This window comes from Trachypithecus francoisi, unplaced genomic scaffold, assembly GCF_009764315.1.
Source record: "Trachypithecus francoisi isolate TF-2019V2 unplaced genomic scaffold, Tfra_2.0 Contig01676, whole genome shotgun sequence".
Taxonomy (NCBI): Eukaryota; Metazoa; Chordata; class Mammalia; order Primates; family Cercopithecidae; genus Trachypithecus; species Trachypithecus francoisi.
The window spans coordinates 1,181,628-1,195,618 of record NW_022681448.1 but is presented as its reverse complement, the minus strand read 5'-3'; the positions used below and the strand labels follow the sequence as shown (position 1 = coordinate 1,195,618).

The window sequence follows — 13,991 nt, the reverse complement described above, 5'->3', positions numbered from 1 at the left end:
CAAACTATGAAATGCTATTATTGTCTTAAATTCAGTGTTCAGACAGTTCTATTTAAATATATATTAAATGCCAATTAAGAGTGAGGTGTTGTCCCGGATATCAGAGATCCAAAGATGAATAAAAACAACCCTTTCCTTCAAAAAGTGTATTTCTATAGTCTAGTAAGAGAGCCATATAAACAAAGAATTACAAAATACGAATCAGCATAAAGTACAACATTATACATATATTACAAGGGATGATAAAAGCTCCCTTGGGAGGTAGTGGGAGTTATCAATGAAAGTTCCTTGAAGGCAGTGTACCTAAGTTCTGAAAGATAAACAGGAATCTTTCAGGAAGACAGAAAAGAAAAGAAAATCTTGGCAAAGGGAACAGAATACAGAAAGCACAAGGATGTGAAAATAGTACAGTATATTCAGCTTAACACACTGCTTGGTTATGGAGTTCCATGAAGAAGCAATGAAGATTAAATCAGTAAGATTTTAGTTCATGAAGCGATTTGGTGTACCATGCAAATGAACATGAGCTTTATCTTACAGCTAACTGACAAACTCTGTAGGATTATAGTCAGGGAAGGGATGGGACCGTATTTTCTTTTTAGAAAAGATGACACTTGGTGATGGGAGATGCTTATCAGCTATTCACATGCTGCCTCTTCCTCACCATTTCTTCATTTAAGTCTTTATCAATCTGCCTGTTATACACAAGGTCTGATTCTAACTACTGGGGATACAGGAATAAACAACAAAGATTTTCCCTTCAAAAAGCTTAGTGGAAGGGATACTTACAAAGGCCTCAGCTTAAACGCCACTTCCTCAGAGATTTATTTGACTATACTATCTAAAAGTAGCTCTTCCTCCCCTAAAGTATTTTTTACTTTGTTATACGCTATTACCATATTATTTTTCTAAATTTATCACAATTTATAATTATTTTATTTGTTTACTGTTTGTCTCTACCTTTAAGCCTAGCACAGTCTGATATCTGGTGGGTGGTCAAGAAGTACTTGATTGAAACAATGAAAAAAAGACACCTCACCCATATTTATAACTTAACTTCCTTAAAGATTTATAGTTTTTGACGATAATGATGACGATGATGATGATGATTATTGAGACAGAGTTCCACTCTTGTTGCCCAGGTTGGAATGCAACAGCGTGATCTTGGCTTACTGCATCCTCTGCCTCCCAGGTTCAAGCAATTCTCCTGCCTCAGCCTCCTAAACAGCTGGGATTACAGGCATGCACCACCATACTCGGCTAATTCTGTATTTTTAGTAGTGATGGGGTTTCACCATGTTGGTCAGGCGGGTCTCAAACTCCTGACCTCAGGTGATTAACCTGCCTCTGCCTCCCAAAGTGCTGGGATTATAGGCATAAGCCACCACGTCTGGCCCTAGTTTTTGCGTTTTAGACCCAATCTATTCCCCTAGACCTGGATCTCCAAGCACTGTTCTAACCTCTGAGCTGACTGAATCCTCCTAATAAAAGCTGTGAGTTTGGTATGACATCAGCACTAAACTCACAGCTCTGTAATTGCTTATATAGGCCCACCTCAGTCAGCACACTGGAAGCTCAGTGGCAAAGAGAATCTTTTTTTTTTTTTTTTGAGACGGAGTCTCGCTCTGTCGCCCAGGCTGGAGTGCAGTGGCCGGATCTCAGCTCACTGCAAGCTCCGCCTCCTGGGTTCAGGCCATTCTCCTGGCTCAGCCTCCCGAGTGGCTGGGACTACAGGCGCCGCCACCGCGCCAGGCTAATTTTTTGTATTTTTAGTAGAGACGGGGTTTCACCGTGTTAGCCAGGATGGTCTCGATCTCCTGACCTTGTGATCCACCCATCTCGGCCTCCCAAAGTGCTGGGATTACAGGCGTGAGTCACTGCACCCGGCAGCAAAGAGAATCTTAAATTCCTGTTCTTAGTTGTCCGTAGAGCTTAGCTTAGCTGGCCCATGAAGATTTAATAATTAGTTCATTTAATAATTATTGAAAATCCACTATGTGCCAGAGAGTGTGGGAAGGGATACAGTGAAGAATGCAATGTAAATATCCCTGCCCTCACAAAATTTAAAATTTAATAATGTGAGGCATATTAGTTTTTTTTTTTTTTTTTTTGAGACGGAGTCTTGCTCTGCCGCCCAGGCTGGAGTGCAGTGGCCGGATCTCAGCTCACTGCAAGCTCCGCCTCCCGGGTTCACGCCATTCTCCTGCCTCAGCCTCCCGAGTAGCTGGGACTACAGGCGCCCGCCACCTCGCCCGGCTAGTTTTTTTTTTTTTTTTTGTATTTTTTAGTAGAGACGGGGTTTCACTGTGTTAGCCAGGATGGTCTTGATCTCCTGAACTCGTGATCCGCCCGTCTCGGCCTCCCAAAGTGCTGGGATTACAGGCTTGAGCCACTGCGCCCGGCCCTGTGATGCATATTAGTAAATAGGCAATTACAATACCAGATGATAAGTTCTCTGACAGGGCAAATGAAGCGTGCCACAGCAAGGTCACTGGATACAGGCTTGGGCAGACAGATGACCTTACAGGAGTAGAGGAGAATGAAGGAGAAGGTGATGTGAAGGCCTAAGCTCTGGGCTGAATGCTAAATGGATGCAATATGCTAGAACCACCACCAAAAAAATAATAATAATAACATTTTGATGGTACTTATTAGGTGCTAATCATTCTTCTGAGCTCTTTATATATACAATTAACTCCATATAGTATCTATTATTAATTACATAGATTATCAATTTGCTCAAATCTTTTTTTTTTTTTTTTGAGACGGAGTCTGGCTCTGCCGCCCAGGCTGGAGTGCAGTGGCCGGATCTCAGCTCACTGCAAGCTCCGCCTCCCGGGTTCACGCCATTCTCCTGCCTCAGCCTCCCGAGTAGCTGGGACTACAGGCGCCCGCCACCTCGCCCGGCTAATTTTTTTGTATTTTTTAGTAGAGACGGGGTTTCACCGTGTTAGCCAGGATGGTCTCGATCTCCTGACCTCGTGATCCGCCCGTCTCGGCCTCCCAAAGTGCTGGGATTACAGGCTTGAGCCACCGCGCCCGGCCCAATTTGCTCAAATCTTATAGCTATCCTATGAGGTGGGTACTAATATCACCCTCACTTTACAGAGGAGGGATCAACTAAGGAAAGTCTCCAAAGTCACACAGCTAACACAGATAGTATGTTGCAGAGGTACAAGCTGAACCTGAGCAGTTTTAGTCCAGAGTCTGTGTGGTATTGTTGTTGTTGCTGTCTAAGACAGGGTCTCACTCTGCTGCCTTGGCTGGAGTGCAGTGGCATGATCACGGCTCACTGCAGGCTCAACCTCCCTGGGCTCAGTGATCCTCCCACCTCGGTCTCCGAGTAGCTGGGACTACAGGTGCGCACCACCATGCCCAGCTAACTTTTTTATTTTTTGTAGAGATGGTGTTTGCTACATTGCCAAGGCTGTTGTCAAAGTCCTGGGCTAAAGCGATCCACCTGCCTGCCTCGGCCTTCCACAGTGCTGGATTACAGGCATGAGCCACCACGCCTGGCCTGCATTTTTAACCTCTACATTATACTGCTTCTCAAAAGTACTACCAATTATTTTTCTTATTCTATTTCTTATTTCCTGTATTGAGAATTATTTGCTTTTTACACATGCGATGTTTTCAATAGTCATCACTACTAGTAATTGATTAAACAAAATTAAGACCTTTTCAATTTCAAGATTAAGAAATGGATGATAGTTTGTAACATAACTTTAAGGGTTGACTAATTAGTAACAAATGCCTGATGAATATATGTGAAGCAACACTGAAGTCTGACTTATGGTTTACTTTACCTTTTAAAACAAAAGCATCTAACAGAAAAATCAGGCAAAAGACTACATGGCATTACTTGCTAATGTTAAATGTATATTTACTAGTTCTACTCCTAGGCATCTACCCAAAATAACTACATATATATTATCCAAGAGACATGCACTAGAACGTTTGCAGCAGCCCTACTCGTAACAGCTCGAAGCTGGAGGCTACCCACATGCTCATTAACAGTAGACGGAGTAAATAAACTGTGTTACATACAACTGAATACTAAACAATAATTAGAATGAATGATCTGCAACTATACGTAACACAGATGAATCTTACAAATACAATGTTAATGAAAGAAGCCACATACACACATGACTATGACTATACACATACACACCATACACACACTACTACAAAACTCCATTTATATTTAGTACAAAAGACAGGCAAAACTAATCTATGCTGTTAGAAGGCAAGAGAGTGGCTTCTTATGAAGTGGATGACTGAAAAGAAGCATCGGGGGTTGATGGGGTTCTGGTAATGTTCTGTTTTTTGAATTGGGTAGTAGTTGCACAGGTGTGTACGCGTATGCGTACTTTTTGTATATATGTTCTTCACTGCAAAGTTAAATAGAAGTTGATTCTATTTTTAAACATATGGTCCATAATTTTTAATGATTTTGATAAATTTAAAACAAAGGGAAACGATTACATTATCATCATCATCTAATATGTGAGTCCTAACAATGTGGCAGGTAAACTACTATTTTAAAAGCTCACGCCGGGCGTGGTGGCTCACGCCTGTAATCCCAGCACTTTGGGAGGCTGAAGCGGGTGGATCACCTGAGGCCAGGAGTTCAAGACCGGCCTGACCAACATGGGGAAATCCGTCTCTATAAAAACACAAAAATTAGCCAGGCATGGTGGTGCGTGCCTGTAATCCCAGCTACTCAGGAGGCTGAGGCAGGAGAATCGCTTGAACCTGGGAGGCGGAGGCTGCAGTGAGCCAAGATCATGCCATTGTACTGCAGCCTGGGTGACAAGAGCGAAACTCCATCTCAATAAATAAATAAATAAATAGATAGATAGATAGATAAATAAATGCATGTTTTAACTGAATAAATCTCACAATCTTTACAAACATCCTACGGAGACAGGCACAATTGTTAGCTCCATTTTTTTATAAGAAAACTGCAGCTTGGAGAGATTAAATTGTTAGAGCAAAAGATCAAACTCAGACAACTCTAACTCTAGAGAATATATTCTTAGCCACCTTGCTATATGAAATTTTCAGTGAAGGAAGAATTCAGTTAGCTACGGCAAGGTAAGAGAGACATACTGGTCATAAAACCTACTCCACATAAATGTTTACCTGTATTCTTTTCCAAATGGAACCTCCAATTAGAAGAAACACTAGTCATGTTAAAGTGCAGCAAGCAATAGCCTAGACAATTTGTTTCCATCACAAAACTTTAATTGCAGCATATCTGTTCACGCCTGAGAAAATATAAATGTTAAGAGTTTCTAAAAATAAACTCTACTTTCCTAACTCAATTCCATTCCTTAAGACTTTTTATTTCAGTAATATAAAGTATGTCTTTAAGAAAACATAGCATGGCAGAAAAGTAGTAAGCATTTCTATACTGCTGAACTTTTACTATGCTATGTCAGTGGACTGTATCTGAGAACAGGCTGATGACTCACATTCACAGTACAGAGCAACCAAGCAGTTTTATGAATGGAAACAGAACACATGCATTATGTAAAGTTTTAACAAAGGTAACACAAGGGAAAAAAAATCCATAATCAGTTAAAACATTTGGTAATTTACCAACATTAAATTTACCTCTTTGGAGGGGGAAGCGGGAGATGTGAAAATTGTCATCCAATAGGACCATACAAACATAACAAAGAACAGATGGAAAGCCACAAGGTAAACAACGGTCTTTCCTGGTAAATAAAAACAAATAACAGTTCATTGAATCCAGGTGAAAACAGCAAAAGGCATTACATTAAAACACAATAATTGGGTCAGGAGGCCGAATCCAATAAACAAATTAAAATGTACTGAAACATCAAATATAAAAACTTGACTCGCATGAGGAAACATTCCTAGATATGAAGAAATATTCTGCTCCGATATTTAAGGATTATCAGTCTGGTTTATAAGGAGGAAACATTCCTAGATATGAAGAAATATTCTGTTCCGATATTTAAGGATTATCAGTCTGGTTTATAAGGAGGAAACATTCCTAGATATGAAGAAATATTCTGCTCCGATATTTAAGGATTATCAGTCTGGTTTATAAGGAGGAAACATTCCTAGATATGAAGAAATATTCTGCTCCGATATTTAAGGATTATCAGTCTGGTCTATAAGATGAGATTGAAGATGAAATTTGATTATATTAAATTGCTGAAGATTTAAGCTAAAACACTTTCTTCACTCACTATATTTCAAGTTCTCCAAAAGTTCATCTTAAATGACTTAAAATTATTTAAAACAGAATCTATGACTATGAACATTAAATCCAAGGAACTGTCAACTGAAAGTAAATAAAATAAGTTACCATCACCATAAATGATGAATACATCTGAATAACTCATTCCCTGTATTGTTCAGGAAAAGTACCCTAAATTTCATTCCCGTTCAATACAGGATAACAAGAAAAAGTTTTGGCCATTTTGAATATCTAACATAACTGTTTCCCAAGTAGATTAATGTAACATTCCAACATCTCTAGCTCCAAATATTGTCACTGATATAATTTTAAGCTTTTTGTTGTATTCTACATATTTGAAAGAATTAGTACCGATTTCTTTAAGAAGCAAGATCTACCAGATGCTTAAACTCTTTTTCAGTTTGTAATGCAGCACCATAAACCCACTGAAGACAACAAATATAGACAAGTCTGAAATTCTACTCATTTTTAAAGTTCAGATAACATGCTACTCCTTCCACAAAGGTCTTTTCTGTTATTTTCAGAATTCATTACTTCTTCATACTGCACTCTCCAAATAATTTGCTTAGATTTCAATTACTTATTTCAGTAAAGCTAGCTGCTTAATACTGATGAGCTAATACACGCAAAACACTTAGAAGAATGCCTGGCACACAATAAATCCTCAAAAAATACTGACTATTAATATTATTACTATTAGGCTTATCCAGGCATTTTAATTATTTTCTCCAAAATTTGGTCCTTTTTGTGCATTCCCTATGTCAGTGTTTCTCCATTTTAAGAAGTGATAAAGTATTCACTGTTCTGCACTGAAAAAAAAAAAAAGAGAGAACATAATGAAGCTTTTGTAAAAGCTAACACGTATTCAGTTTGAAGTACTCTCCTTCCTCTGGTCTGAGGTTTATTTTCCCTTATGTTTCTGGTTTAAAAAGTGCTTGTTCTTTTCAAATATAATAATAATAATAATTTGACAACCCTGTTGCAACCCAACCTTTTCTTTTGAAATTGTATTGGGTTCATGCCTGATCTCAGAGAACAGAAACTCCAGTCACACAGCTGACCAGCGCAGAAACCCAGGCCTGAAATGACTCCTTGTATCTCACAGCTTATCAGCGCAAATATGACTAATTCCAGCTCCTAAAATTTCTCTCCAAGTGAACTCATTATTATTATCTTCATTAGTTTTCAATAATTTCAAAAATTGTCATTATTTTCACTGCCGGTGCATAGTTCATAAATTGTTGCCTATGTTCTTTGGATTGCTGCAAGAGCCAATTGGCCTCCTGGCTTCCAGTCCATCTCAGTGGCTGATGTAAAATATGCTGCTCATAGTTTCTTTTCCCTCTTGGCTGTGGAATTCCTAAGAAATAATTCCAACCTCATTACCAATGCATCCTAGGAAAACCGTGGGACTACTCAGTCACCATGACCGACTATAGGTACTCAAATCACCGCTCCTATGTACCAAAAGCCAACTAGAAGGCACTATAATCCATGCCTTATTTCTAACCCTCGCAGTAAGTCTTCTAAGCTGTCATTCCAGTTTACGGATGTAAGCCGTGAGGCTCAGAGAATTTAATACTTTGTCCAACGTCACTTAGTTATTAAATGATGAAGCCAGAATTCAAACCCATATCTGTTTGACGAAAATCCAAGGTTCTTTTCACTATGTCCTAGCTAAAATTAGTTTCCTCCACGTTTCAAACCATCATCTTAATGGTCATATTCTACTTCTAAGCAAGTATCTGATGCCAAGATAAAACTGTAACCCTAACTTCCTTCTATTTTCAAATGTGCTCCTTTTGCTTTGTCATGCGCATTAAAAACTGGTTTTTCAAAATCTGCTTTCTCTATCCTGTCAGTTCCCTTCAGTTTGAACCCCACGGTGCACCCAATGGACTCAATATCATTGCTTTGGCCAGGTGCTGTGGCTCGCGCCTGTATTTCCAGCACTTTGGGAGGCTGGGGTGGCAGATCACTAGAGGTCAGGAGTTCAAGACCAGCCTGGCCAACATGGTAGAACCCCATCTCTACTAATACAAAAAATTAGCTGGGCGTGGTGGTGCACACTTGTTTTTGGTTTTGTTTTTTTGTTTTTTTTTGAGACGGAGTCTCGCTCTGTGGCCCAGGCTGGAGTGCAGCGGCCGGATCTCAGCTCACTGCAAGCTCCGCCTCCCGGGTTCACCCCATTCTCCTGCCTCAGTCTCCCGAGTAGCTGGGACTACAGGCACCGCCACCTCGCCTGGCTAGTTTTCTTTTTGTATTTTTTTAGTGGAAACGGGGTTTCACCGTGTTAGCCAGGATGGTCTCGATCTCCTGACCTCGTGATCCGCCCGTCTCGGCCTCCCAAAGTGCTGGGATTACAGGCTTGAGCCACCGCGCCCGGCCGGTGGTGCACACTTGTAATCTCAGCTACGTGGTAGGCTGAGGTGGGAGGATCGCCCAAACCTGGGAGGCAAAGGTTGTAGTGAGCTGAGATCGCGCCACTGCACTCTAGCCTGAGCGACAGAGCAAGACTCCATCTCAAAAAAAAAAAAAGAAGAAGAAAAAATACATATTATATATACATATTTTTACATATTATATATAATTGCTTCATTTGTTTTTCCTTTGGAAAAGTGTGCAAGAACTTAGTTTCCTACTGTTACGGTAACACTGAGACCATTTAACAACCCTGCAACGTTATCTTCACTTTGCTTACTTCCTTTATAAATATTTTTGCCTAGACTCCATATTAAATCAAGCTTGTTGTTCCTCATCTATACACTATTGTGTAACTTTGAGATAGATGGTAACTTTGAGATACTTTAAATGTAAAAACAATATACTCTTCATAGTTTTAAAAACATTTAATATAATTTCAGAATATTTTTCTTCATGAAAACAAAACAAAATGCTTTTGCTTAAAAATATATTCTGTTAAAAAATAGATAAAATAAAGCTCTTAACACAAGACCTAGAATATAGTAAGTACTTAAAATATGGTATTATTAAATTATAATGAGTAAAGAATAACAGAAAACAATGCTTTTCACTAAATTCAAATGAATGTGATTATCAATAGGCAAACTTCTGGTTACATATACCTGCTATTAAACCACTGGTTACAATAGAGGAAGTAAAATCATAGTTAACCGAGAAAATTAAATCAAAGTTGAAAGAAAAACCTGAAACCTATATACCAAACTCTGTGTTCAAAAGTTCAAAAATCATCTGTACCTGAATTTAAAAACAAACAAGCTAACAGCAACAACAAAAGATTGTATTGAAAGATTCTTTGGCCAGGCAATGTGGCTCATGCCTGTAATCCCAGCACCATGGGAGACTGAGGCGGGCAGATCACGAGGTCAGGAGATTGAGACCATCCTGACTAACACAGTAAAACCCCGTCTCTACTTAAAAAAAAAAAAAAAACACAAAAAATTAGCTGGGCATGGTGGCGGGCACCTGTAGTCCCAGCTACTCGAGAGGCTGAGGCAGGAGAATGGCGTAAACCCGGGAGGCGGAGCTCACAGTGAGCCGAGATCACCACTGCACTCCAGCCTGGGCAACAGAGCGAGACTCCATCTCAAAAAAAAAAAAAAAAAAAAAGACTCTTTGAGAGACATGGTAAAAATAGTCCCAAGAAATAATGATATAAGTTAAAAGTTCTTTTATAAGAACTTCTGAAATTCTTTGCTTTCTGTATCTGTGCTTCCAACATACAGGAAACATTTTTGATTTAAAGAAAGAAAATAAGCCAACCAAGATTGAGTCTGCGTTTAATCTGTTACTGAGAAATTAAATTTAAAGGTAATTAAGATTTATATACTTAATGCCTAATTATCTCCGTAAGAGGAATTACTATATATTAATAATTTCTTTTTTTTTTTTTTTTTTTTTTGAGATGGAGTCTGGCTCTGCCGCCCAGGCTGGAGTGCAGTGGCCCGATCTCAGCTCACTGCAAGCTCCGCCTCCCGGGTTCACGCCATTCTCCTGCCTCAGCCTCCCGAGTAGCTGGGACTACAGGCGCCGCCACCTCGCCCGGCTAATTTTTTTGTATTTTTTAGTAGAGACGGGGTTTCACCATGTTAGCCAGGATGGTCTCGATCTCCTGACCTCGTGATCCGCCCGTCTCGGCCTCCCAAAGTGCTGGGATTACAGGCTTGAGCCACCGCGCCCGGCCTATGTTAATAATTTCTAATTGTTCAAGTATTTTAGAAATCCTCTGGAGTTTTGCATGTCCAATTAAATTCTGTTTAAATTTAATCTCAACAGACTTATGAAATTGCTTTTATCTCAGTGAAATTTTGAGAAATGATTTTTCCCTCTAGGCACTGTCTTTTTTACTTCGTTGTTATAAAAACTTTAGCTTCCTTAAACTTGTAATGCAATTACAAATTTACAGTCTGGTATTTTCTTTTTTTTTTTTTTTTTTTTGAGACGGAGTCTTGCTCTGCCGCCCAGGCTGGAGTGCAGTGGCCGGCTCTCAGCTCACTGCAAGCTCCGCCTCCCGGGTTCACGCCATTCTCCTGTCTCAGCCTCCCGAGTAGCTGGACTACAGCGCCGCCACCTCGCCCGGCTAATTTTTTGTATTTTTTAGTAGAGACGGGGTTTCACCATGTTAGCCAGGATGGTCTCGATCTCCTGACCTCGTGATCCGCCCGTCTCGGCCTCCCAAAGTGCTGGGATTACAGGCTTGAGCCACCGCGCCGGCCTATGTTATAATTTCTAATTGTTCAAGTATTTTAGAAATCCTCTGGAGTTTTGCATGTCCAATTAAATTCTGTTTAAATTAATCTCAACAGACTTATGAAATTGCTTTTATCTCAGTGAAATTTTGAGAAATGATTTTTCCCTCTAGGCACTGTCTTTTTTACTTCGTTGTTATAAAAACTTTAGCTTCCTTAAACTTGTAATGCAATTACAAATTTACAGTCTGGTTATTTTCTTTTTTTTTTTTTTTTTTTTTTTTGAGACGGAGTCTTGCTCTGCCGCCCAGGCTGGAGTGCAGTGGCCGGCTCTCAGCTCACTGCAAGCTCCGCCTCCCGGGTTCACGCCATTCTCCTGTCTCAGCCTCCCGAGTAGCTGGGACTACAGGCGCCCGCCTCGTCGCCCGGCTAGTTTTTTGTATTTTTTAGTAGAGACGGGGTTTCACCGTATTAGCCAGGATGGTCTCGATCTCCTGACCTCGTGATCCCCCCGTCTCGGCCTCCCAAAGTGCTGGGATTACAGGCTTGAGCCACCGCGCCCGGCCTGTTATTTTCTTAAATATCTGTGCATTGTAAAGTGTGATTTTAACAAATGCCTAAATGAGAACCATCAATAAAATTCAGACATCATGAAAGCAAAATTGTCTCCTCAACCTAGCTAGCGAGAACTCATATTTTAAAAATCCAAATAAAAAGTTTTGAAGAACATACGAGACAGAAATATTTATATAAATACACAAAGAAGTTTGGGTACTAGGTGCTGTAGAAAATAATGGCTACTTTAATTTACATAAATAACACAAAATGAGAATACATGAAATGTTTTGGTCTGGAAATAACCCCATTACTAGATCTTCTTTTAATTACTTAAAATTTAAAGATAGGGATTTTATTTCTAAAAAACAAAAACACATGCATTCATCAATAAATAAAAAGTCTGTTCCAATTAAAATATCATTAAGCATTTAACTTAAATTGAAACTAAAAGTGCCTTACCATTTTCTTCATTTCCAAAAATAGTAACTAGAATAGAAGAAAAAACAGTGAATAAATATACTTTAAACATTTTGTATGTAAGTTTTATTTCAGGTTGAATATTCATCTTAATATCATTTTCAAAAAAATAAAATTTAGTTATAAATTGTAGACACTAATACAAAGTCAAAATTGCACTAAAAAAACTCCAAAACCATTAAAATGCTAAAATTCAAATTCTTTATCATTAACACTACAGTCACACCAGATGTTTTCAGAACTTTATTAATTTTCAGTGTATCAGCATGGTTATGGCTGCAATGTTTACTTTAGCTCTTTCCTTAATGATATCTGCAGAATGAACAGAACTGTCCCTCTATGACCCTCATACCTTATTTATTAGTCTGAAATGTACTCTTATCAACCTCTTTGTGAATCAATACTCAGGACAAATGCATTTTTCTAAAGAAAAAAGTAGAGGAACTTACCCTAATTTTTAGTGTTTTATTTTTCTCTGAATAATCAAATACTGAAGAAGTCAGACTACGCACAAAAAACGTAATTCAGTGGCTACCTCTCTTACGTTTTCTTCCATCTTGTATTACTCTTGTGATGAATAAAGCCAACAACCACTTCAGTCTACCAAGGCTGAAACCCCGGGAACTGCTATTTACTCTTTCTTTCTGGATAATCCAATGGCCTCAAGTCATGTTGGTTCTACTATCTAAGTCTGTTTATAACGTCACCTATTCCTCAATCCCTCCCCACTGCCTTCCTCAAATGCAACAGCTTAAGGCATCTTCCTATAGTCATTGTAGCACATCACCACCACCAGCAAATCTGATGAATACTCTTCAATACCTGTGAGTCGCTTTCAGAATGAAGTCCAAAATCTTCAGGGCAGGTAGCAAACACTACAAGCCCTCTGTAATCTACAATCTGTCTACCTCTCTAGTTTCTTCTTTTTTTTTTTTTGAGACAGGGTCTTGCTCTGTCGCCCAGCCTGGAGTGCAGTGCCGCAATCTCGACTCACTGCAACCTCCACCTCCCAGGTTCAAGTGATTCTCCTGCCTCAGCCTCCGGAGTAGCTGGGATTACAGATGCGTGCCACCTCACCTGGCTAATTTTTGTATTTTTAGTAGAGATGCGTTTTCACCATGTTGGCCAGGCTGGTCTCGAACTCTTGACTTCAAGTGAACCCGCCCACTTCAGCCTACCAAAGTGCTGGGATTACAGGCGTGAGCCACTGCACCAGGCCCTCTCTAGTTTCTTCTGTTATTTGCCCATATTTCTGGTCTAATTATTCTAAACAAATTGTGGTCTCCCAGATGCATCAAGCTGTTTCATATGTGCCACGTACCTTGTCTAGTCATCCTTCAAGGCCCGTTTTGAATACTAGCTCCTTTGTAAAGCCTTCCTGAGTCCCTCTTAAGGCAGAGTAGATCACTCCTTTATATCACCACTGATCACTCTTCCATCTTTACCATACCATCTCATTTTTCTTTTTCCTATTTACTTTTTCAATTACTTGTCAATATGTCTGCCTCACCTTACTGGACTAAATGCTCCTTGAAGTGTGGAATCACGTCTTAGAATAGTTAACAACCCTGCAAGTTACCATTAGCTCCATTTTACAGATAAGTAAACTAAGGCTCAAAACAATTAAATGACCTTCCTAAGGTCACAGAGCTAGTATATGTAATATAGAAGGGATTTGAACTAAGTCTGTTCAGACTACTGGTAAGGATGAAAACTTGATAATATACTCTGTTATCACCCTCCTCCAAGTAGAGAATCTGAATTTAAAATCACATCTAGCTAACGGTTTCCACTGGTTGTCTCTTCCAGCTTCTCACTAAGATATTTAGGGAACAACAAAATTGCTTCATATAAAAACAAAGCTAGGCCGGGCACAGTGGCTCACGCTTGTAATCTCAGCACTTTGGGAGGCTGAGATGGGCGGATCACTTGAGGTCAGGAATTCGAGACCAGCCTGGCCAACATGGTGAAACCCCATCTGTACTAAAAAACGCAAAAATTAGGCAGGTGTGGTGGCACGCAACTATAGTCCCACCTACTCAGGAGGC

At 39.6% G+C, this 13,991-nt stretch overlaps 1 protein-coding gene across 12 annotated transcripts in view; it reads right to left on the bottom strand.

Annotated features, from left to right (window-relative positions):
* ZDHHC20 (zinc finger DHHC-type palmitoyltransferase 20) overlaps positions 1–13,991 on the bottom strand; it is a 94,625-nt gene that overhangs the window by 48,015 nt on the left and 32,619 nt on the right. For 6 of the 12 annotated variants that reach the window (XR_004433817.1, XR_004433818.1, XM_033197019.1 and 3 more), the window contains exon 2: positions 11,926–11,952. The exons of 1 other annotated variant lie outside the window; for it this stretch is intronic. Coding sequence is in view for 8 of the 11 variants with exons in the window: in XM_033197019.1 (XP_033052910.1) it covers positions 11,926–11,952 (27 nt within the window). In the remaining 3 variants the exon portion in view is untranslated. Of the gene's footprint in view, positions 1–5,622; positions 5,727–11,925; positions 11,953–13,991 lie in introns of all 12 variants that reach the window. 5 more of the 12 variants (XR_004433829.1, XM_033197074.1, XM_033197067.1 and 2 more) reach the window with 1 other exon arrangement.